The 26,543-nt window shown below is 32.6% G+C and overlaps 1 protein-coding gene across 3 annotated transcripts in view; it reads right to left on the minus strand.

Moving 5' to 3' along the window:
* Positions 1–26,543, minus strand: part of Prkg1 (protein kinase cGMP-dependent 1) — a 1,167,449-nt gene that overhangs the window by 87,827 nt on the left and 1,053,079 nt on the right. For all 3 annotated transcript variants that reach the window (XM_021720211.3, XM_005340332.4, XM_078042034.1), the window contains one exon: positions 14,834–14,908. In XM_021720211.3, coding sequence (XP_021575886.1) covers positions 14,834–14,908 — 75 coding nt within the window. The remainder of the gene's footprint in view (positions 1–14,833; positions 14,909–26,543) is intronic.

Consider the following 26,543-nt stretch of genomic DNA (forward strand, 5'->3'; position numbering starts at 1 on the left):
GACAAAGCAATTGTGACAAAAAATTGATAGCTATGGAATCTGTGTGTAAAAGAATAGAGCTTCATTGCACTACTTTCTTTGCTTGAAAATTCATGTAATAATACGTTTTAAATTTTTATCTTCTAAAATATGCTTGTAAAATGGTTAGGGGTCTAAAAGAGTATTTGGTGGCTAGTGTGAGACTCCCTTCAACATTCACAAGTTGTATGACCTCAGACTTACTCTCCATAGGCCAAAATTTCCTTATCTGGAAAATGTGAATCTTTTCCAACTATAGTTTTAGGGTTACATGAACTAATTCACGCTTGGCCCATACCAAGTGCTCCATAAATGTTAGCCATTATTGTCCTCATCATCACATTCATCATTATTAAAAACATAAGTAGGGCTATGTTACATTCACACATTATGTTACACTCACACATCACTTTAATGTTTAACAAAGTGCTTTCAAAACATTTGTCTATGTCATTAATAATAACATATTTGGTTTTAATAGAATACATTTAAATTCTCTAGATTCTCTGGGATTTGGATTGCTGATATTCCTTGACTACATAAAATTACTGGTATTTATTTGGTAAAAGTTATACATATAAGTTACCACTTTCAAAGAATAAATGGAGTACTGAGTATAAATCAGACTTGATTTTTTTATAGTTTAGAAATATATGGGCTTTTGCTGATTTTTCTGGTCCTCACTTTTATTAGTATCCACTATAGTAAAGCTAAATGTGGGGTATTTGAACTTTCTGGTTGCTTTTGAGTTTTTGTGAGTGGTGGATTATGCTGTATTTTATAGCAAATAGATACTATATTTCCAATAAATATAAAGACAAACATGCATTGCAAACATCTTTGTTGATCACAGGATTATTCAAGCTTTCCAATTCTGAAGAGATAGGTTAAGGGTGTGAATGAGAATGCTTATTATTAAAAGGGTGACTCTAAAAAACTGCCAATTGTTCCCAGTGGCAGGATGTTTATTTTTTACTATAATTGCATCTGGAAATAGAATTCAAACATTGCAACCTGACCAGTATTATTCTTCAGAAATTCAGTGAAGGCTCATGGTCAACTAATTTAATAACTGGCAAATAGAAATGAGTCCACTAGGCCCTGAAGGGGGTCCAGGGAAAATGAGTGAAACTCTTGACCCTTTTCAGCCTCCTTAGTCACAAACATACCTGCAGGGGAAGGGGAGAGAGGACTGAAAAGTATATAGAAAGTTTTAATCTGTGCTTCTATCAAAGCAAGCCTCATATTATATTCTTCAGATGACAGAATCAGTATATAGTAGTAAACAAGTCTATGCAAACAAAAATCATTCCTTGACTCAAAACATACTTACACTTTTCCTTTATACAGAAGTGTCTTAATAAAAATCCTTAGACTGCTATAATATATGCTTCATATACGTGCTCAGATATCATTTCATTGTTCCTCTCTTTTTTTCATAGTTCTTTTCTTATTAAATAATAGTCAACAATATAGTTACTTTATTTCTTAATAGATTTGAGGTTTCTTAAGGAGAGAGAACACATCTTCTCTTTTTAAGTACATGTCTGACATATTTGAATCTGAAAAATGTTGGCTTAATTTCTTTCTCACAATAATGATGTACTATTCTTTGAATATGGAAAGGACCCTACATCACTATATTGACATGTGCTTAGCAAGATGTGCACCTCATTCCTCTTACTTTCTTACTTTCTCTTCTTGGGATCCAACATTTTCAAGTAACTAGTTGAGCAAAGGGCTATAATCTAAATGTTTTATCATACCCATTATACATGCTTACACAGATACAAATACATACACACACACACATATGAAAAAATCACAAAGAAATTCTACTATATATCATGCATTCTGAAAAAATGAAAACGCTGATCATAATCCACTAAATGAACATTAGAACCCCTACTTATTTGTAAGCCATAGTTTGACAATTACACAAAAGGTCTACTGCTTGCTTCATAACAACCCCAACATTTTATTGTTTTAATTTCTTACTCTCCTTGAGGTCTTTTTAACAATCCCAGATCCTATGTTTTCCTAATCCTTGATTTTTTCCCCTGAACAAGATTCCCAGCATCTCTGCATTGCAGATGTCTACTTCCTGCATGTGAGGATGTACAGAGACAGCATCTTAAGGATTGACAGGACTGCCTCCAGTTGTTTTATGCTCTTTCCTCAATCAGCAGGAAGTCAAGTTGTCTAGCCTATGGCTTTTGGAAGCCCTAGGGGAACAATAGTCTTGTAGACCCACAGCAGGATGACAATAGAGCATCTTGTTGGCAGAATCTATTGTTACAAAGGTGGAATTTAAAGAATGGCATGCCCTTTACTTCTAAAAGTTAATGAAACCATGTGGATAGAGCTTGTAATGTAAAGATGCTGCTATTTGGGGAGATTGTCACATTTGTGATTTTCAGGCCTCAAAAGCACCTCTATTTTTTGCCTGTAGCTCACTCATTCTCTTTTGTGGCAAATTCAATTTCACAAGATACACTTGTATTATAGTACCAATGTAATATTAGTCATCTATTATAGATGTTCATTTTACCTGAAATCTGTTTTTATGTTTCCCCTCTTAATACAATGCCATGTCTTACTGTTATAACCCAAAGGGTTGTATGAATAGAAAGAAAATTCATTATATTATACACAAAGTAATTACATTTGAGGCTATTACAGTGACTTCACATCCGGGGTAAAAATTGGCAGTCAACAGTGCAGAATCAAACTGAGATTAGTGTTTTCCCAGCTTTAGCAAATCTACCAACACAAACATCTTAAAACCAAAGTTTTAGCATTTGCTGAGTCTGAGTCTCCTAGTGAATTAATTGTCTCATCATGCTTAAAATACAGCTTCTTTCAAGGAGTAAAAATAATTTTTTTCTAAATCTCAAATATTAGGAATAAACCTATGAATCTTCATTGAATATGGATAAGTTATGTTGTATAATTTGGTTTTATTCTAGCATTTGAATTAGTTAGATTTTGGCAAACCTACCCTTGTGGAACTTAAATCTTGGCAGGTGTCAATTGTGATACATTTATTGCACTTAAACTTTTTTCTTGAAAGTGAAACTATAGGAGGATAAGGCTCATTTTCAACATTTAATAAAATTCTATGCTTGATAATATTATAGTGTTTCCCTCTATAATTTTGTATTTCTTTATCTTCTATTTATGTTGTTTGCTTTCATCCATGGATGATTTTCTCTGCCATCCCTATGTATTTAGTAATGTTTATAAACATTTCTGATTTCCATGACTATGGGGTTGGAAGTTGCATTATAATACTGATATCCTGTGGGTAAAGGTCAGTGATGCTACTAAACATTCTGCAATTAATAAGAGAGCCCTCTACACAAATAATTATCTAGCCCAAAATGTCAAAATGGCTAAGGTTAATAAACCTTATTTTTATGTATAGCAGTGCGATGTTTCCATAATTACAAAAATTAGTAAAAGTTTGAGGCTTATGAGACAAGATTATCAATAAATATTTTGGTATAATGTCTATGAAACTATAAAAATTATCTTGATAATCACATGGTGTTTCTCAATGGGGATGTATTCTGAAAAAATATATTGTTACAAAATTTTGTCATCATAAGAACACCATAGAGTGTCCTTTCACAAACTAAGACTGTGAAATCTATATGTCACTAGCAACATAATCTTGTACATGTGATCTGCTGTTGACTGAAACATATGGTGAGTGTCTTTCTTGAGCTCCCTCCCTACCTGCCTATATATATGTTGGCGTTTGAAGCCACTGCTCTGATTGCTTGTGTCAGTGCAGAAGAGAATATTAATATTAATCACTGTCAACAGCTTTCTGAAGAAAAGGGCTGATGTACTCTCCTAATTCATGCTGTCACTCAAAAAAGCACCATTTGACATTTGGTCTCTGTTTACACAGTTGTCACGTCTTCAATGGGCCTTCTGTTTTTGAGCCTCAAGGCAACTTTTTTGAGCCCATTTGAAATGAAGGGTTGTTATACAGACTAAAGCATATTCATGATAGCTTAATTGTTTATGCAACATAATAAAGTTTAAAAACTAAAACTAAAAAGAAACAAAAATACAAGTTCCATAAAGAGGAGTCTACAAGAATAAAATGTTCACTAAAATAATGAACAGGGAACCTGACTTGAGAAAACAGCTCCTTGAATGAAACTGTGATATCTTTATAGGCCATTTTTACTAGGATAATAGGCACATTTGCTGAAAAAAATTTTAGGGCCATTTTAACAAAAAACTTTTTAAAATAATGAGCAATTACTTTTAGACCATATGAGTCATACTTTTCCAAGTCTTTAAACTGAAAGTGGTCTTAAAGTCATCCTTTTAAGAAGCTGTCTAATCCCCTTTTCAAGGGCATTAGCATTATTACTAGTTGAGATGTTCAAGTCAGTAACTTATCTAGGTTGTATATATTATACAGTTTTTAAAGATTAGAGCTGCAGCTTTTGTTATATACATCTACATGTCTGGTATACTGAAGTAATTGATAGTTCATAAAGTTGATGAATGTTTGCCATTTATGCTTTAGAAGAAAATTTTATGATCCATGCAGATGGCTTTGAGTGACAGCCATGCTTCACTTCTGTATCTTCCTCAAATAACTTTTTAAAGATGTAAATTAATATAACGGTGTTATGTTCATTGTATCACAGTGATTTATGCTACAAAATTAATCCATTACTTAAAAATCATTTTTTTCTATATGGATTCATGGGGGAAATAGTAATATAACATTTTTTAGTTTCAAAGGTACTCTCTAATTTTCTAATGACATTTTATTGAAAGGAAGCCTAGCTTTTTATCATACCTAAATGCCATATTAGAAAGAGAAAATGGTATGTATAATGATGAAAATGAAAAATGCTCTTTCTAAGGCTAATTTATTTAACTACTGTGAATTTTCAAGTGAACTTCAAGCATGACTGTATGATTTTTGATAAAAATACTTTGAATAACATAGGCACTATCAGCAATACTTTCAGATTGGAAAAGGAAAGAAATACTCAGTGATCTTTGTTAAAATGTAGACCCACAAACTCGTGCATGATCCTCAAGCATCTGTTTTCTGTTAACAATCAAAAAGGTCTTCATTATTAATTTAGAAAATAAGCAAAGGTGAAAATATTGTTTATATATGAAAAAAGAGGTGCCTTAGCATGTGCATTCTGAATATCTTAGAAGGCTAGAGCTAAAAACTGGAGTTTTAAGATTGCCATTTTTTAGGGATTGGGAAACAGGCAAGCAGGGCCTAGGGTGCTTGCTCAGGTTCACACATATGACAGATGACAGTGCCAGCTACACTGCTGTAACCAAGGCTCACTCTCCAAATTTCACTATGGGAATATGACCTCCACAAGGAACTCTTCAGCACTGAGTTAACAGGTTCAGAAGTTTTTTCCCTAAACTGGCTCAACCTTATATGCCAACCAGGTTTAGAATTATGCCATATTGCTAGGGGATAGATAGTGAGAACATGAGGTTAAGGGAATTCTATAAAATAGGCCCACTATGCTAACCGGTATGCTTTCTTTGCCAAAAAACAATCTGCCTGCAGCCCACCTGGCCTGAGGGGACAGGATAAGTCACAGTCCTCAACAAACTGAGGCAAGGCAAAGGTCTTGCAGTCAGTGAAGGTAATGAATGATGAGTGTCCAGAGAGGATGATGACTGGCTATTAAAGAGAGAACAATGAGTTGTTAATTTCAGAGATACTACTCCTCCTTTAATTGTCAGGATTGCTGACAATTAAACCCTATGTCCCTGCATTTGGTCACGTATATGGGGAAGAAAGAGAAGACAGTGATTAAAAAGAGGGGTTCTGGGGCTTATAAAAGACTAAGATGCACCCCTTCCTATGGGCTTTCAGCTCCAAAGTTCCACTTCATTTGGAGAAGTCAATCTCTACTACTTTCTTAAATAAAATTTGCTTTCTGTGCTTGCCTCAGCTGCTTCATGGGTGTTTAGTCTTCAACACTGAAGAATGAGGACCAGGTCCTGATTGCCAATAGATCAGTATCAATACTGAGAGACATCCTTCACTTAAGAAAAAAGAAGTGACCCAAATTATTACTTTTCAATTGAAACTGCTAAGAACAGAAAGGGAACTATTAGGTTTTATTTCTTTCTGATTTTTTTTAAGTATCACATAATGGGCTTAGTAAATCAAGTATGCTAAAAAGACACATCTAATACAGGATGGCTCTGATTTCTATGAAAGGGAGTTCTAAAAAGTAAGTCCAATCTCATTGCCATATTGGATCAAATTATCCATAGGCTTTAAAGAGCATTTGATGATTGAAGACTAATGTTCAGTTGTCATTAGCTAATATGGCAATGGTAGAAAGGAAACATCTTCCTTTTTAGAAGGAAACAGAGTCAGCAATTAAATGCTTGGTCTGTTTTCACCAAGCAAGTCAGCAGCACTAGATTTCAATTATCTTTAGTCTTCTGCTCTGTCAATTAGAAAAGGTTGCATGCAAGGACATACTGGGATTCACATTTATAAAGTCTTACTACCTAGGGAGTCTTAAAGATAAGCGCTGCTGAGAAGAAATTAGAAAATGGCCTTTGAGAGATTAAAATTTTTTAATGAATAGAAAAAAAAATACTCCTATCTAAGGCCAAGTAGTTTTATCTTGAAAATCATTTTCTAAAAGAGCAACCAAGTCAATTTCAGTGTACTTGAAAGAGAAATTTACTTTGATGCTCTCTGTAGTCACAAGTCACACTGAAGCATTAATCTGGTACTGGTGGCCTTAGAAACTGTTCTATACCTCTTCCTATGCTGATTATAAGTACTGGAATTTAAAAGCAAACAGCTCTTGCAATGTTTAAAGCAACATATGAATTCAGGACCAAATGCTGTACTTTTCTTATTTCCTATCCTTTGCCTTGCAATAAAACAGAAAATAATTTTTATTGCCAAAAGAATAGGGCTGTCCTCTGACTTCTCAACCTATAAGTGGTCAGCAAGTTCTAATTCTGGTTTGAGGGCTATTTCATAATGCCATTCTCAGTGTTCATTCCATTTAATTGGCATATAGTTCCCATTTTGGAACAGGATATTGCTCACTTGAATTCTTTCCACAGGAGAAAAAACAATTTTCTAGGCTCATTTCCCTGAGAATTGCTTAGATCAAACCAAGTTGTTTTAAGTAAATTGTTGATAAGATTGTGGGAATACTAAGATCTTTATTCCAAAATGCCTGGCAGAGAAACTCTAATAACATAGGGCTAGATATCAAAGTCTGTGTTCAAAAGAGCAACCCCTTGCTTACTGGATTATGCATTTCAAATCTCATGTTTGTTGGATGCTAGGTGACCCTAGGGCATTTCAAAAGACCTAAACAATACAGTCCTTGGTTCTGATTTGCATAGCCTCATGAGCTTTGAAAGGCATTTGATAACGTGAATTTTCAAAGGCCTGAGCAACATGCAGTGTCAAAGTGCACAGAACAACCTCCCTGTGACAAGCAGAGTGAGCAGCTAAAGGGCTGTCTCTGTTAATGAAATGTAATGAGAGAACATCTTTTCCTACTGTCACATTGTGTCAAATAACAAGGTTCACCACCAAAAGTAATCCTGAAAATATCAAACAGATGAAAATGTTCTTTTGCAAATGAACTTGGCAACAGAAGGGGGCAGGCTTTCAATCAATGAGGACTAATTACAAAAAAACAGGATTATTCTTTCAAAAAGCCAAGAGAGTGGTCCACACACAGACAATATTCTTGAAACTCCTTACAAAGGGCAAGTGCAGAGGTGACTGTGATACTTCATTGTTTGTGACAATAAATCAGAGGCAGGCCTGATGCCTCTGATGTTTTTGTGCAACAATGTTTTCTCTGATGATGAGAGCCCTGTTTTGCACAGTAGCTGTATTTATGACTCTCTCCATTAGTTTCATCTTTCTCGTTTACTTTTAAATTTTTCTTCCTGTATTATGAGATTCTATTATGAATGTCATTTTTCAGGACAAGGCAGAGACAAAGTGAATGCATTAGGAGTGTTGTGTGGAGAATGGGGTGGGGCAACATGGTGATCATAAGAAGGGTATGTTTTTGGCACTTTGAACCTCGTTGCTCAGTGTCCCTTTTTCCCCTTTATGCTCAAAGAGAGGCTTATGTTATCCCTGGAGGGAAGGAGGTTTATATACAAATTTATGCTGCAATATTAGGAAAATCTTTTTATTCTTTCTATAAGAATTTATTATTTTTACAGATGTTTTAGAGTGGCTAATATTTAAACCCCAAAATAATGTCACCCAATGTTAGAAAAAAAAGAGTAAGGACCTTCTTACTCAAGAAATCACATCAGAAAGTAGTGTAAATCCTATCCAGGGAGATGGTCTGGCTCTCCTTTCAGGTCTGTCTTCACCCTCTAAGCCTGCTCACTGTTCCATTTTCCTGTACCTTATTGGCTGCCATCATCTCTCCCTAATTTGCAGACCAAAAATCTCTGCATCATCTTTGACCTCTCTCCCTTTCAGCCTTAAATATCGTTCACATGCTTTTCTCTATTCATACCATCCTCCTTCTAATCCTGTCTCCCATTAGCTTTATCTGGAAACATTCTGACTATTCTTCCTTCTTTCACTTTATACTTTACCAATCAGAAAAAAAAAAGAGAGCTCAATTTTAACTTAAACAGCTCATTGGCTAGCTTAGAAGTCTGAAGTGATTTTTCCAATTTCCTAACATGACCTACAAAATCTTGCAAGATTTGGCCTCTGTCATTCTTTCCTTTCTCATCTTTCTTCTCCATCTCCATTTATCCCCCTCCAACTCCTATGTTCTAGGTCCCAGAAATTAGTACTTTAGTTATTTGAATATGCAATGCTGCCTCTTACCTTGAATTGTTTTTTATTTAACCAGTTTTTCCTCTGTCTGTAATGTTCTCATGCCTCTTGCCTAGCCTACACCACTAATTCTTTTTTTTTTTTTAAATACCAGGGATTGAACTCAGTAGCACTTGACCACTGAGTCATGTCCCCAACCCTAATTTGTATTATATTTAGAGACAGGGTTTCACTGAGTTGCTTAGCTCTTCTCTGTTGGTGAGGCTGGCTTTGACCTTGTGATCCTCCTGCCTCCACCTCTCAAGCCACTGGTATGACACACATGTGCCGCTGCACTTGGCTTATACACTAATTGTTGCTTAGCCAGCACCAACTAATTCCATAGAATTCAGGTAAAATATAATTAAAATGTCACTTCCTCAGGGAAGCCTTCTCAGGATAATTAACATGTGTGTGTCCCTCCCACTGAAACACACACTTCATGCAAGCAAGAAATGTTGTCTTATTCACCATTTTATATAAAACATTTGTAGGCATAGAAAATATTTTCTTGAATAAATGAATGTAAACAAAGAACATGGATGTTGTTGGCGGATGTGAGGCTGTGGGTCATGGCATGGAGTATTTAAATTTATATGTGTTTCCAGTGATTGTGCTTGCTAAAAAGCATGATCATGTCCCTTTAGAAGCTTTACATGGATTTTTACATGAGAATAGATTCTCCTGGAGAACAATATCAGGTCACATCAACTTAGATCATAATTAATGGCATGTGCAGATCTATATTTAAATAGCCGTCAGAACTTATCAATGGAAGTGCTTAGATGTGAATCCCTCTAGGCTTCTCGATAAGACAACAGAATATAACATAGTACAGCTAAATCTACCAGTTCAATTTGGGATAGCTATTTTTTATGAATGCCATCATGGTACAAAGTAATTTTGAAAGCATTGCTAGTTGGGACATACTAGTGGTGTTGATTGGTGCTTTTTTTTGTTTTTGTCTTTTCATAGAAATGAGTTAAAACTTATCTTCAAAAGCAGAATAAATTGATAATCAATAAGGCTTCAATTGAATCAGTTCAGAATAACAGATTTCTATTCATAGTACTATCAGGCCATCATTAACATAATGTTTCTAAAGACTGCATCAGAGTATAATAAATGTTTGTAATATGATGATGATGCTAAATAGAAAAAAATTTTATAAAATTATAAACGCACTACAAGTACAATTATAAAACAGAGAGATAAGAACAGTTATGTCATTGACTTTCCTTTCTTTATCTTGCCAAATTATTTTTTATTAATAGTGAAACAACAAATATTTTAACAAAAATAAACATTATACGTAAAAGCATTGTTTATATTTTTCACCCTCTGTATAACCTTAATTGGGAATATAGTTGTTGCATATGTAAATAACCTTTATATTGAAGATTTTTATGATCAAGTATTACAATTAACAAACTAAGCTAAAATATATAGTAGGACTTTTTAAAAAGTTGTCTTGCCTATCATTGCTGAGTATAGTATTCAACAATGAAGACCTCAATAACAGTCTAATTTAAAAAATATTTATTTTCAGACATAGACTGCATTCATATAATCAGAAATACTTAATGAAATAAAACATTTATTTTTTCTCTTGATATTTCTGAATGGTCATGATTTTTACAAGACAAGCCTTAAAAGTGGAGATAGGACTCTATATTCAAAGTATTATATGACAGTGATTGTCATATATTTTTATAACTACAGAATGAAAAAATTGACCTATATATCAATCTTCCCTCTGATATATATATCAATTATAAGACGATTCTTACTATTAGAAAATTGGTTTTATATTTGGTAGGCACATTACAAATCACAATGCTTTACTCATCATAAGTAAATTTCTAAATGTTTATTAAATGAATGAATACATAACCTCAGAGGAAAGTACTGTGTACATACTGTCACACACACTGCTTTCTGATCCAAATAAAGATGAAGGATCCTTTACTTTGATCTGAGATTGTCTCTCCTAATGATTTTGAGATTATAAGTCATTATTTTAAAAAGGGAAACCCTCAGTGGATAATTAGCAGTAATCAAGAGAAGTTTAAACATGCATGAAGGTGAAGTTGCAGCTGAGAATTATTGTAGGAAATAAATCTCGTGAGACAGGGTGAGGGCACATATCCTGCAGTAGAGATGTTTTGAAAACCATTTCACTGGTGGATTTCTCTCAAGCCATTTCTCTTGGACCAGGTTCCTAAGCCAAATGCTTGGTATGTTTTTTTTTTTTTTCTAAAAAGAATGGTCGGTACACTTTGAGGAATCATTCTGCCATTGAGCCTGTTAGGCTAACAGCTAATGAGTTTCTCACTTTTGAGTTTTTAAATGTCTCAGTGGAATCAGTCATTACAGTCCTTCCTACTTCTTTCTCTTCTTACCCAAATAGACACAGTCCATGAAGCAATACCAATAATAATTTCACATAGGTAAGTAATTCAATTACTTTAGTTGGATTTTAAGAGACATAATCTTCCACAGTTTTGCAAAACCAAGAGGACCACCTTACAAAAGATACTGTTTATACAGTGAAGCCAAATCATCACCTGTTTCAAATGGTCCAGATTTTGTTGATCTATACAGAAATTTAGAGGTATTAACAGAATTATCCAGGGAGTTTAAGCCAATTAGAGTCTGTTCCTAGTCTCTGCACTGTAGGCAAATCTTCTAAGTTCCTTAAATACAAAGTGAAGGCACAAAGTGCTTAAGGGGAAGAAATTCAATAGAGAGAGACAACAATGCTAATACCAATAGATGTTTAAACTTGTTAATGAGACTAAAAAGCTTTCCTTGGCAATGAGTCATAGTTTGCCCCTTGTGAGTGATAGGACACCTAATTAAAAAATGACTTCTGACCAGGAGTGGTAGTGCATGCCTGTAATCCTAGCTAATTGGGAGGCTGAGGAAGAGGATCCAGTTCAAGACCAATCTGGGCAATTTAATGAGATTCCATCCCAAAATACAATTAAAAAAAAAAGACTGGGGAGGTAGCTCAGTGGTAAAACTTTGTCTTACATGTTTGAGGCCCTAAATTCAATCCCCCAGTACTGCAACAAAAAGAAAAAGGAGATGACTTCCACCTAGAATATGATTTGTTAGAAATCTATAAAAAGCTAACAGTGAAAGAGGCCTACAACTCCTCCAAAGATTTGTTTATGTATCTATTTTTAGGAGGAAAAATAAAAATCTCTCTAGAATTTGTATCAAAGGTTTTAGTCATTTTTAATCAAGCCATTTTCCATTTCTAAGTAATAATAAATTATTTAATTATAAATAAATTAAGGAAAATGGGTTCATTCATTTAGGTTTAGTAGGAATTAAACAGAAAAATTAAAAATCTGTCCCAGAAATTTGGTAAAACAGTTTCCTGTGTGTTTTTACAAACACACACATGTATTAAACACACACGTGCACACACACACACAAACACATCATACACACATACAAAGAGGTGATGGATACATTGATTAACTTGATTTTGGTAATCATTTCATAATGCACACATAAATCATCACATTGTATAATCTAAGAATATATAATTTTTAGTTTTTAGTTGTACTTCAATAAAACTGGGGAAAACTATATATATATATATAATATCTCAAATATGATCTATCAAATCTATGAGTCAAATAAAATACCCAGAGAAGCACCTGGAGGTAGGTAGTCATTTTATTTTCTTTTGTTGTTCCTTAACCATAAATAAATTCTCTTTTAATCAAATGTTATTGTTTTTATTAAAAAAAGACATTTATTGATATTTTCCAGGTGAGGTGTAATTTAATGATATGCTAACCCAGCAAGAGAATTTTGCTTATGAAAGATTAAAAACTTTACTTGCTTAGGTAAAATAAGTTTAGATAATATATGTGGAATAATCAGTATCTTTAAATACAACCATATATGAAATGCATTAAAGTATATTTCCAGTGATTAATTCTATCAACCAAAGCACCCATTTTTATGGATCATTATAATTTAAAAAGTTTGAAAATACTGTCACCAATTAAGTCTCAAAAATTAGCATTTTACAGATGTGGTAACTAAGGCAGAAAGACAGGTCTGACAAAGATCACTTGCTTGGGAAGAACAGAGTCCGGAACAGAAACCAAGGATTCTGGCCTTTCACAAAATGTGTTTTATGTTGACTGATTCTCTTTTGTAACCTGAACTGTAGTCACACCTTTCTTCCAATTGTTTGAGTCTGGATTTCAGTATATTAGTTTTCCTACTACCTTTAGTGTGTGCATGAATGGACAGAATTCTTGACATGTACACACTGTTATCTTTATAAGGTCAATAGACACTGAGAAGGAGATGACTAATTCACAGTTGCTTTTCTATCACTTATCAATTGTAAGTCTGTGATAGCCTCAACTTTTGAAATAAATATGCAAAAACTGTCACTAGATAATGTATTTGAAGTTCAACAGAGAAACAGAAATAGTCCAAAGTATCGAGAATATATTAATGTAAAATACTTCTGACTTTTTCTAGCAATTCTAAGACTAGTTACTCAAGTAGATTTCAATAGATATTTAAGATTACCACCAGTTATTGTATATATAAACACACATATACATATTTTCTAAGGAAAAATAAAAACAAGCTGAAATAAATGATGACATAAATATGAAGTGTTTGTTAACATAGAAAGATAAATAAATATTTTTTTAGGAATAAAGTTCAACAATAACAAAATGCATTTTTATATCTTATGAGACTGATAAGATACTTTTCATGGTCCCTCTGCCATCTCAGGGGCATCTGTACTAGTACAAAAAGCTAAAGTGTACACTGAACATGAATTTGCATTTAAATGTACTACAGGATCATTAAATGTCAGAAGAATTGATATTAAGTATCCACAGTATATGTAATCCCAAAGACTCTGTGGGATGTGGTGTTAAAACTGGCCTATGTGATTTCCTGGGCAGGTCCTTATAGGAGCACTGTGAGCATTTGACCTCAGGATGCAAGTCTCTGTCCCTCCAAAACACAGAGAAAACCAAAGCAAAAAAACAAAAACAAAAACTATATACTATATAGAGAAGAAATTGTGAATATATCCATATAACTTTTAAAATATAATTTTATGCAGTCAACATGTAGTGTAGTCCTTATCATTTTAGTTCTAGGCCAAATGTTTTATCTTCATGGATTCTCAAAGCAAGAAAAAAATTACTTTGATTTTTAGGTTCCTATAAAACCAAGTAATCATATTCTGCCCATGAACTATCTATTAACCCTCACTGTTTTGAATTTAAAGAGACCTTTAAGTGTCCTGAATGATAATGAAATAAGAATTAACACTGGAAGAAACTGGGGAGGATTATAAGATATTGTTTTTTTGTTTGTTTAATTAGCCCAAACTTCTGCAGAAAAAAATGCAATCTAAAATTACTTCAAATGTTTGTCAAACGTTAAAGTTTTGGGTTAAAGAAAACTATCCTTGTAGAAAAACTGTATTTTTAAACAAAATGATAATTGATAGGTTATTTATCATCTCATATTAATTCCAAATTAGTAACATCAAAGTTCAAAGTGAAGTGATAATAATTTCAGCCTTGTAAATACCTCTAGCTTTATTACATTTTATGCAGTTGAATGCAACCATCATTTGTTCAGAAAGTATTTTCTGTAGGACAAATTACCTATTTATATTCAATCATTTATACTGTATTTTAAAGTAAACGTATACCTTTACAGATGATCTTCATCACAAAATTAAGGTTTTATGTTTAAAGAGAGATATACTAAATAAGCATATTGTATAATATAATTATCTTGAATAGTTTGCTTCATTTTCCTCTGGAGTAATTAGATTTTTACTATCAGAATGTTGGACTTTGTTGAGTCCATCAAAATATTTGATCTTATTTCTATTCAAATCAATATTTATCAAGAAAAATAAGAAAAAATAGTATCACTTACTTTGCTTTTGCTTCTGCATCCTCATATGCTTTATTAGAAACATCATCCAGCCCTCCAATCAAATGCTTGAAAGAGCTATAAGAGGAAAAACACAGTAATTAGGAAAAATACAAAGTAGTAAGGATAGAAACCTAGTCAATTGTAAGGTGAAACAATTAAGGGCATCTAAAGAAAAATAAATTCAAACACTTAACCAAATGCATCATTAATAAACATACCAGAGAGCAGATATTTTCCCCTGACTCTGATATAAACTTTAGGAGATCAGAGACCTTTCCTACTTGATTCACCTCCATAGTCCCCAATACTTAACTGTATCTGGCTACATGTCTGGTAAAGATAGATATTCAAATAATGGAGTAGATTAAAATCTATTATACATTAATTTATATGCATCACAAAGTTAATGAGTCTTTTCATTATAATACTAAAACAACAACAAGATCTACCAACCACAGAGTGCTTACTATATGTCAGGTATTATAATTATCATTCACATTTATTAATTCAATTCTCAAGCTATAAAAGACAAGCATCATTATCTACCCTTAAAATTAGTAAGCTGATCTTCAAAGGCAAAAAAATGTGTAGCTGATGGAAAAACAAACAGCAGGAGAGAATTATAGAAAAATCAACTCCTTTGAAAGAATGAAAAAAAATCACTTTAGTGTAAAGCAGGAGGTTTAATTTACTCAGTCTATAAATATCCTACCATGTACCTAGAAATGTATTCAGACTTACTTTCTACAGTGAAGTCTCATCTATTATATATTTAAAATATAACACTATAAAATAATGCAATGTAAGCATACACACATATCATAATAGTCCTTGAAAAGCAAACAACAAGATACAGTAACTCTTAGGCAAACAACATTTTGGTAATGACTAGAACTTTCCTTTTGTGGATGAAGAAACAAAAAATAGAGACTATACACAAAAATCTGGGACTTCACATGACAGTCAGAGCCCCACATACCAGGCACTGCCCAGTGTGCTTCATATGTAGTAACTAATAGTATACAAGGACCCACTGAGTTAGGATTATTTATCTCTCTTTTACTTTCATTTATCCCCATACTGTAAAGAAGGATACTAAAGTACAACAGGTTGAGAAACTAGCCCAGAGTCACACAGCCAGCAAACGGGAAGATTAAATGGCAGAAGGTGATCATTCGCTTTCCTACTATTCAAACTTACATTGTACTATCCAAATCACTACGCTTGGAAGCTAATTGTGAAATTTCTAATAATATCTGGGCTCTGGGTGGAGAGTTTTGAAGTGGTATAAGAATCACATTTTGATTTTAAATCTCTACTTTTTTTTTCATTGCTGGGGATCAAACCCAGGGCCTCTTGGTTGTTAGGCGAGTGCTCTACCACTGAGCTGCACCCTAGCCCTTGTATAATCTAAAATATGTAAATGACTTTTTGTGTTGTAATCATTAAACATTAAGTTATGCATTGTCAGATCCTGAAATATCTTAGAAGATTTATTGACTTGAATTTAAAAGTTACTTAATTACTTTCATATATAAGTTGTTTGGAAAAACTGTGAAGTAGAACATGACACTGTGCCTGGGAGCTGGCTTCAAGAGGATGGAATAGCTATTATCTCAGACCCTTGGGTAATGATCTCATCTGGGAGGCAGAGTAATTAGAAAGTTGCACTAAATGCAATATCTCTACACAAGAGAAAATTATAGACAAAGGCCTATGGAATCAAGAATCTTATTCAAAAATACGAAGTCTTCTGTAATCAACTGCATTAATTCATACTGAGTGAATGTTGAATGGTTAAAGGCAGTAGTTCTTACAAAAATTTTTAAAATGATATCAATAATAAAATGATTAATAAAATCCTCATGGTTGAGGAAAATTTTTGAATATGACTTGTGCCATTATTCTTTTTTTATATGATAAATTTTCTCAAGTTACCATAGAATGCTTTGTTCCTTGCCAAAACTTGGAAAAAGGCTGGTTTTCAAGAAACTCTTTAGGGTTAGATGAGTTTATAATGTAAAGTTTAAAATTCATTTTGCCATGCAAATAGATAATATTTGGCTAATTTTCTATTTTCATAGATAAAAAAACAATTTAATCATAGAGTTGAAATTACTTGTCCAAGATGATTGTAATTTATCAGGATTCTAATCAGGATTCCATATTACCAATTCCCGTTCTTTATAATACCAAATCTAAAACATTGTAAGAACATACTGACAAAAGAGTCAAAGAAAAATTTGTAAGAAAACCAAAGAATAATGACCATTAAAACTTGGCTTGACAATTATATACATTAAGAGAGCAAGATCTTAGATAATTAAGCTCAGAGTAATTCTGAGAACTCATTTTTTAAAAAAAAATTTTGTCTTCCTCCTTGTCTTTATTTGAGATGAAGATGTTTTAATCAGGATATTACATTACCAAAGAATTAAAGAGTAATCTGATAAAAATATCTTCATTCTTGTTAAATGTATTAACATAAGAAATTCTGTTCTGTTCATTACACTAGATTAAAACTCTTCAGATTGCTTTTTGAAAATCTAGTTTGAAATCCTATCAGCAAAGTTAAAAGGAGAAAAGCATTTATATGGCAGTTCTGTAGTGAGCTGTAAAAGTAGAAAGCATCTAATTGTACTAATGATTTGGAAAATAGTTTATCCATTTTTTAAAATTAGTAATATTCAATGACAAATATCACATTTTAAAAGAATGAAAAAAATGAGTATCTGAAGTATGATTTTTTTTTGTTTTCTTAAATGTCCTTAATTTAAACCATTAATTTTTACATAGTTATCTTAATCCAAAATTTATTATTTTTACTACTAGAAAAAAAGAAAAAACAAAATGATATGTGTCCACAAAAGCCTGTGTCATTTGTGAAATAAATTCCCTCTAACTTTCATTTAAAATATAATAGATTTTTTTGTACTATGGGAAATATAGAAAAAAACTGAAAGAAGAAATTAAAAGATTACACACAGTTATTTAATTACAAATAACAAGGGGGAACTTTTTTTCTTTTATTTTTTGACTTCTTTCTATGCATAGCTTTGCTGTAATTAGAAAGTAGTTATGATTCAATCTCCTAATTCTTAACTAATATTATAGCCTAAGTATTTTTCTTAAGTAATATTTGAGCAGATGACTAATAGGCCACTGTATATACGTGTATCAGAATACCCACTGATGCATGTATATACATCTACTAACACATACACTCACATACACACATGTATTCAGATGAAGGAGGGGGTATGGTATGGTAACTATATATACAACCACAAATATTTGTATTCTAGATTATAGATTATACATATGGAATTTCTTTTCAAAACAAACCTGGACTATAATTTTGGCTTTTGATATTAGAATCATGTCTTTTGTAAATGATTTTTACTTAGGAGACCATTCCAACCAAAAGAATATAACATTTTTTGAAATATTAAAATATGATTCCTGGATAATATTCTAAATCTATCCAAACAATAAATCAAACATTATACAGTGTAGAATTTTCAAGCAACATTAAAATTCCAAATGAAAGGCATTGTCTATCTCTATACTGGTCATTGAGTAATTTAAGACATCTTGATAAGCATAATTGATGATGTTACAGAATTTATCCTTCTTGCCACAGATATGAAGAAATTAGCATTGCATTTTTCCCTTTCACAGATGTTCTGTAGAAACACCTGCCATCTGTATGGACTCTCATTGCACAGATATTTATAAAAGAATTGCTCTAGTTATCAGATGCCTTTCCAATTATTTACTTAGGTCCTGTGATTTTTTTTTTTTTTTTGGTACTGGGGATTGAATCCAGGTGTGCTTAACCACTGAGCAACATACCCATCTCTTTTTATTATTTATTTTGAGTCAGGGTCTTCCTAAGTTGCTTAGGGCCTCACTAAGTTACTAAGGCTGGCCTTGAATTTATGAACCTCATTCCTTAGGTTCCTGAGTTGTTGGGATTACAGGTTTGTACCATCATGCCAGACTTCATTATGACATTTCTTGACTAATAAAGGGAGAAGACTTTTGTTGTCATTGCTGCATACTGAAAGAGATTATAAGATGTTTTGACAACCTTATGAACTGAATAAGTGGACCACAAAATGTTATTTACCCATTATAACAGGTATAGGTTACTACAAGTAAATCATCATATTCAGTTTTTAAATTCACCGAAATTATACAATTTATATTTTAAGCCTTATGAAATAAAATAGTCATATTCATAAATACTCTGGACTTAATTTCATAAAAAAAGTTAAGGAGACATAATGAAGTGAAATATTTTAATTTAGGGAATCTCAAAGTTTGCATCTCAATGAAAGCAAACTTTCATTATGTACCTACTATTGCTTGTGGGGACTGTCTCCTGTTTATTTTCTTAAGGTGGGAAATCTAGTTTCAACAAGTCTCAACAGAATTATTTAAGGCAATGGATAAAATATTATCAGGAGTCCCTTTTATGTTTAATGTCAGTAGATTAAATAAACTTGCAAGGTGGGGAGGGAAAGGAAAGAATAAAGGGAAGAAAGAGGTAGAAAAGGATAAAGGAAAGAAAGCAGGATGAATAAAGGAAGGAAGATAAGAAGGAAGAAAGGAAGGAAAGGAGAGGGGAGGGAGGAGAAATGAGGATACTTTCACATCAAGAATGATGACATTTATAGAAATATTCCTTTATGAATATCAGTTAAAAGGCTTCTTTTCATTCTAGGAAATCTGTCTGTTTTAGAACATTATAGTAGCAGTAGCTCAGTGGGTAATAATTTCAGTTATTAAGATGTTTTCATTATTAAGCCAAAACATCCATCTGAAGGGAGCTGATTACTCAGTGGTATGTCTAGAACGTGTATAATTTTGTTCTTCAGCAGTTGTGATATGATACGACTTCATCTAGAGAGAAATGGGCTTTTAAATTACTAGAAAGGCAGTGTAAATAAAATGAGAGCATTTATATTTTACTTTTCGCTTACAAAGCACTTTTATATTCTTAAGCCACATATGCATTCATATATCTATATTCATAGTTGATTTAAATAGTTGATTTAATATTTATGCTTATCTATCCTCTGTTCTAATACAATGATTAGAATCTTGTATAAAAATTTTAAAACTAGAATCTTAAAACTCAAACTAGAGTGATAGAAAATCTTCTAACTCATATAAAGCAGGTTTGTTTTCTTGATTATACCCTTAAAGTAAGATGATAATCTATTCTTAAGAGTGAAATGCTATAAGACAAAAGAATAAAAGGAAAAATCGTAAACCAGAAACTACTTCAAATATTTCACTAGTGCTGAGCAAAATGTTTGTCAAGCATTATTGGGATCCTGGGCAAAGCCTTCTTGATTTGACAGGCTATATAGCTTTAAGATTCTTAACCTGAATCTTGGCTAAATGCTTTTTCACTAAAAGATGTTTATTAAAAGAAAATAGAAAGTTAAAGCTCTAAGATGGCTCAGGATTCTTGTGACTTAGCTAATTTAAAAAGGCATCCTTCATTGCTTTGACATGTTTATGGAAAAAAAAATATCTGTTGATTCACATTGTAGCTTCAGGTGAGTGCTTTTATATTCATTATTTTTTGTTTATTTTACTTATAACTAAGACAATCATAATTCTTATGTTTACACTATCAAGGACCATATGAATACATTTCTTTGATGGGAGAATGAATTCCAGATAAAATTAAACCAACAAACATCCATAACCTTCCAGTTATCCATCCTTCTATCTTATGCAGTGCCTACTGTCTACAGACTTAAGCTACTGTGGATTATGCAAAAAAATAAGGTACATTCTTAAGGAATTTACAGTTTCATATTAGAGATAAATCACAGAATGTATAACACAAAGTTGGAGTTGGTGAAATGTTGAGTATTTATCAGAAGGAAAGCTATAATGTTCATAAAATAATTTTAGAGCTGGGGGTGTAGTCAGTGGTAGAACACTTGTCTAGCATGCATGAGGCCCTGGGTTCAATCCCCAGTACTAGAAAAAGAAGACTTCATGTAAGTGCATATAATTTCAGAGAAAATAACAAGATTTTTATATCCATACTTATCAGAATCTTATCAGTATCTTCTGATTCTGCACAAATACTTGACTTGTAAAAGACAATTTTACAAAGTGTTAGACATTTGTCTGTCTGTGTATTTCTTTGGTCACAAGAATGCATCTCTTTTATGAGGACTATTCATTAGAAAAAATGGGTTACAAGCACTTAATTTAAATTATTTCTTAATTATATTATATAAAAGGAAACAAAACTTGAAAATAATACAAATTGGCCTAGGAACCATAGGAAAACAAAGCTAATAATTGATTTCAGAAACTCTCCCACTTTATTTACTGTGAGTTTTGTAGGAAAAAATCACAAACATATTTTGTGTTGACCAAGTTTTCATGCGTAATATGCATATATGAATATTCTTCTTTAAGGCAGACCCTTATTTGAGTTGAGTGTTCATTATATTTGCAAAATAACACAATCTAGTCCTGGTTTTTTAAGATAATTTGTTTGTGATTCTAATCATAAGCTGCCCAAATTTTGTAAGGCACTGACAGACTATAATATAAGACACATTGCATCTTAATAAGGTGTGTAGTAAGAGAAAACTGTGTTTTAAAAGATGTATTTTGAGATTTTTGCACTTAACATTTTGAATTTGTAAATATTATGCCTTAAATATACAAGACTCGTGTATATACAGCTGAACATGAGTGAACTTTTATAGACAGGGCTATTCAAAGTATCATTGGTCAATTGCTGCTGGTTTGTGACAAGCATATAAGTTTAAAAACTTTGTAGGAATTTGACATTGCTGAGATTCCAAGGGCAAGATGAAGGGACTTACATTTTTGAACAGAGTATAGACCTGTTTAGTTATTATCAACTCATGAAGTGAGAGATATTTGATATAAACTTTACATAAGTCTTGCATAGGAGGGTAATGTTTAATATGTGATATTTTAAGATTAGTTTGCTGGTTGTAACTCAAAATATAAAAGATTCAGAATATATTTCTTTTATTAAAAGGGAATTTAAATTTAACTGATAGAAGTAGCTATTAATGAAAATTAATTAAAATAGTATGTCAGTATTTCAAATTTACATAAAAATAAAAAAATCCTCAAAATGCTGAAATTACTTTAAAACCACTTTATCCATTTGTATCAGTACACCTCTTTGAGACTAGTTTCTCTATCTAAATGTATTAAGTTGAACATAAGAGAGGTTAAATACACATTACTCTCCACAAATGGCTTTTCCATCAATCTGATCTAGATCCAAAAATTAACAGTCAATAAATGGGCACATTTGACACATTAAAGTCTAAATATTGTCAAGCTATATTTGTTCAAAGTGTACCTATTGCAATTAAAGTGGGAAACTGCTACTTCACTTACAGATTTGGGTTTTGTCATGACTGCAGAACAAGTATAAAAGTCACCCTCTTTCTTATGGCTTATGCACATGCTTTCAATGACAATGTCACTGACTTTTGTCATTTTTTTCCTTTTATCAAATCTTATGTTTATTCTCATATTTTAATTTTAATAATTTTAAACTAAATCTAGTAGTACAAAAATGAGGGCACTTATTTTTATGTCTTTTCAAACTTTATTTTTCTAGTAATTCAATTGTACTTTATTTTATAAAACATCTGTACATGATTGACTGGAAATTAAAACAAAACAAAATCCATCCTTTAGCACAGATCTTCGAAGAAGCACTATTCTGGAAAGTTTCTTCTGTCCTTCTGTCTTTTACATTCTTTTTCTGAATCTTCTTGATAACTTGCAATTGCCTTATCAGATGACTTATTGCAAAGTAATGGAATTGTTATATTTTTTATCTTTTCCAATAGACACTGCAATCCTTATGATATTTTTCTCTGGCCCTGTACTTAGTGCTATTTCAGTGTCTGCATAAATAATATACTAAATGAATGTTTACTGAAACACTCTAATACTTATTTAATTGATTCCTATAACACTTAAAGGTACCCAAACATCTGTTGGTTTACTCTGGCTAACCTTGGAAAAGACCTGGGTAGTGATGGGCTGAGGGAAGTCATTCTCCCTAGTGCCATCTTCTCTTAAACAGGTACCTAGGGTCTCTACTCTTCTCACCATGCTAAGAAAAGTAGCACTATTGTGTAAGAGCTGGAGTCTCAGAGTGTTGGTTTTCTTTTAGATAATAAGATATTTCAGAAGAGAACATGCTTCTCATGTTCTCTTTACAGGATAAATTGATAAATTTATCAATTGATAAATTTCAAGGAATTTTCTGATTCAAGAGGTCAACAAACTATGATCTGAAAATCAAGTCTGGACCACTGCCTCTTTTTGTAAATGATATTCTGAGGGGGAACACAGTCACACCTATTCTTACATGTACTGTATTGCCCATGACTATTTTCACATATAACAGCAGAACTGAGTAGCTACAATCAAGATCTCTTTACTATCTGGCCCTTCACAAAAAAATTTTTAACTCCTGTTCTAAATAATTCTCTTCACTCTTACACCCTTATATCTAATCCAACACTAAATCTTATTCATTCTACCCTCAATAATTGGAAATTAAACTCCTTTTATATATTGTCCTTTGGTCCCAGCTAATATAGTCTAATTTATAGGGTTATATCAATTTTATCAGATACCAGTCAAAACAATCTACCTTTTGGTAAATTACTATTTAAAACTGCCTCTGGAAAACTTGGCTAAGCTAAATATCATGTAAAATGTATTAAGAAAGTTGCTAATTTTAAAAAATAGGTTGCAAACGAACTACAAAGATACTATAATAAAACTATTCTAATGTTTTTTTTATTAAATTTTGATGTTTACACCCAGAAACCCTTTGAAACACAGAAAATGTTAGTCCCAAGCTTAACATTTTTATAAAAACATGTCTATTGCTAGACTTTTAATTTCTGCTCTTGTTAAATGATTGGAAAGGGTTATAAAATTGTTTCTCCACAAATAATTTTAAGTTTACAAATATAATATCCTTCAGTTTCACAAATCAATGCTTATAAAAATTAGTAATAATGACAATATAAAACTATTACATGCATATTATCATATAGGTTATGGATTACAAAACCATTTTATATGTTGTTTCCTTGTTTAACAGATAAGGCAATCAAGGCTAAGTAAATTAAGCACTTGCTCAAAGTCACATGAGTATTATGTGTCACCAATGAGATTAAATGGAGGCAATTTAACACACTTAAATCTCAACCATTGCTGACACCATTTCTATCCCCCAGTATGAAAAACTGAGGCCACCTGATTAGGATTTATAATCAAATATCTGCTTTCATGAATCTTGCCCTCATGGTCAATCCAATTTTTAAGAGAAATACTTTTTAACAGATTATCTTATTTCTCTTAATTGTTTTATGACTATAAAAGTTCTAATGAGGGAAGTATATTAGTCTTCTAGGCTGTCATAACAAAATACTACAATTAGGTGCTTTAGACAACAGAAATTTACTTTCTCACAGTTATGGCAGCTCAAGTTCAAGATCAGGGTTGGTTTCTGGTGAAGTGTTTCTTCCTAAATTTTCCTAACATCCCACCTATCACTGTGAATTCCCAGGGAATTTCCTCAATGTGTGCACACCACTGATATCTCTTTCTCTTCTTAGAAGGACTCAAGGTTCCCACCCTTATGACCTCAAATAACCTTAAGTACCTCTGAAAAGCCCTATCTGCAAATTTCAAAAAAAAAATCCATGTATTAGGGCTTCAATTTTACAGATTTTAGGGGACACAATTAGTTTATAACAGGAAGTTTAATGAAGAGACATTAATGGCAATCTGGAAGATACACTTCCTCATATAACTGGTTATTTAAGAATATCTTTATTTGTAATTGTTTTAAAGGGTCACAAAATGTTTAGTTATTGTTCTCCACTTCCTTCCCTTGGACCTAAGTCTGGTGCCATTATTATCATACTTCTTGCACATAGAAGTACCCCAAATTCCTTCTAAAGCAAATGCCCTTCTCATTGCTCCTGATTCAAACTCTTTTCACCTTTCTCCTCAGGACTCTCGATCCATCAATTAACAATCTTTCTTCTTGCTTCATTCTCTCCCTTTTGACTTTTCTTCTTTTAGTCTATAAACAGGATATCGTCTACAATTCTAATACATAATGCAATCCTTTGTGGTCAAAGCATCTGTCTGAATAATCTTCATTCTTTGTCTCTCGTCCTCTTTTTCTGTTTAATTCTCAACTTATTGCAGATTGACATTTTTATCATTAATTCGTATTGATTATAATTTTCCCTTATAGTTATCATTATTCTCCTTTAATATTCTTTGTGCATCCCTTCTTAATTTCATGGACCCACTGACAGAATTCTAAGGCTCTAGGCATGCCTATGGGATTACACTCAATCACTCTCTTCTTGTCCCCCACATTTCAGTTTCTTGATTTTTCTCCTCTTCTTCTACATTAGTTCTTGGCATGTGTCACACATACTTCTTCATCAGCCATTCCTTAAAGTGAAGTCATTTCCCAAATTGTGTCATTCTACTCAATTTATGAGTTATTTTTTCTCAAATATTTATTGTCTGGGATATGTTTATACCAGATATTTTGGGATCTTTAAGGTTATTTAAGGTTATTCTGGTGCAAAATATCTGGGATGTTTTGCACCAGAATAACCTTATTGAAACCTCATAACTCTATGATGTAATTAGTTATCCCTACTTTATGGAGGGTTTGCACCAGGGTTTCTCAAATTCAGTACTACTGACATTTTGACCATATAGTTCTTAGTTGCAGAAATTGTTCTGCACATTGTAAGATATTTACCAGTATCCCTGGCCTCTACCCACCAGACATCAGTAGCCATAAAAAAAAAAATTATTTCTGGACACTGTCAGTGTCTCCTGGTTGACAAAAGAAGAGGAGATGCAAGGCTTAGAGAGATTATATAATTTATCTGGGACCCTAAAGACAGAATTTTGCACCTGGGGGATTTTTTCCAAAAGCCATTTGTTATACACTATGCTAATTACATTTTTCTTAAAAGTTTCCCATAAAAGAGAATTTACTCTTGAGACTATGGTTCAGATTTCCAAGTTAATGACTTTCATGTCTAAATCTACATCTTTGAACTCTCCAGATCCATATTGTGGTCACTTTTCTCAGTGTATCTCACTTGCTCCTCAAACTCAGCTTAGCCATAACTGCATTTACCAGCTTCAGACAAGACTTGCCTCTTAATTTCTCGTCTTCCCAACGGTGAGATATCTGAATGCTATCTATGACCTTCTCCTTTTACCCAGCAAATCCAGTTTACCTTTGCAATCTCTTTTGAGCTCATTCCTCCTTTTCTTTTTTACTTCCCCTGCTGCCTTATTCACAGTATTGACACTTGTCCTTAACCTCAGGAGCATCCTCCTTGGTCTTACCGCCTTGGTTCTCTCTCACTCTATTCTTCTGTAAAAGATTCTGCAAACAGGATACAGCTTTCCAGTTAGCACTTAACTTGTTGGTACAGAAGCAACAGCCTAAAGACAATATGACAGGCACAGCACAGCCTTGAAATCAGACAGCCCTGAAATTCTAATGGAGCTCTGTGACTCTGACCCCATCATTTGGCCTCTCTGATCTTGGATTTCCCTTTCTGGAATATTTTGGGGTTTATGTCATCTGTTTCTACAGGGC

Source organism: Ictidomys tridecemlineatus, chromosome 1 (genome assembly GCF_052094955.1).
Source record: "Ictidomys tridecemlineatus isolate mIctTri1 chromosome 1, mIctTri1.hap1, whole genome shotgun sequence".
Lineage (NCBI taxonomy): Eukaryota > Metazoa > Chordata > Mammalia > Rodentia > Sciuridae > Ictidomys > Ictidomys tridecemlineatus.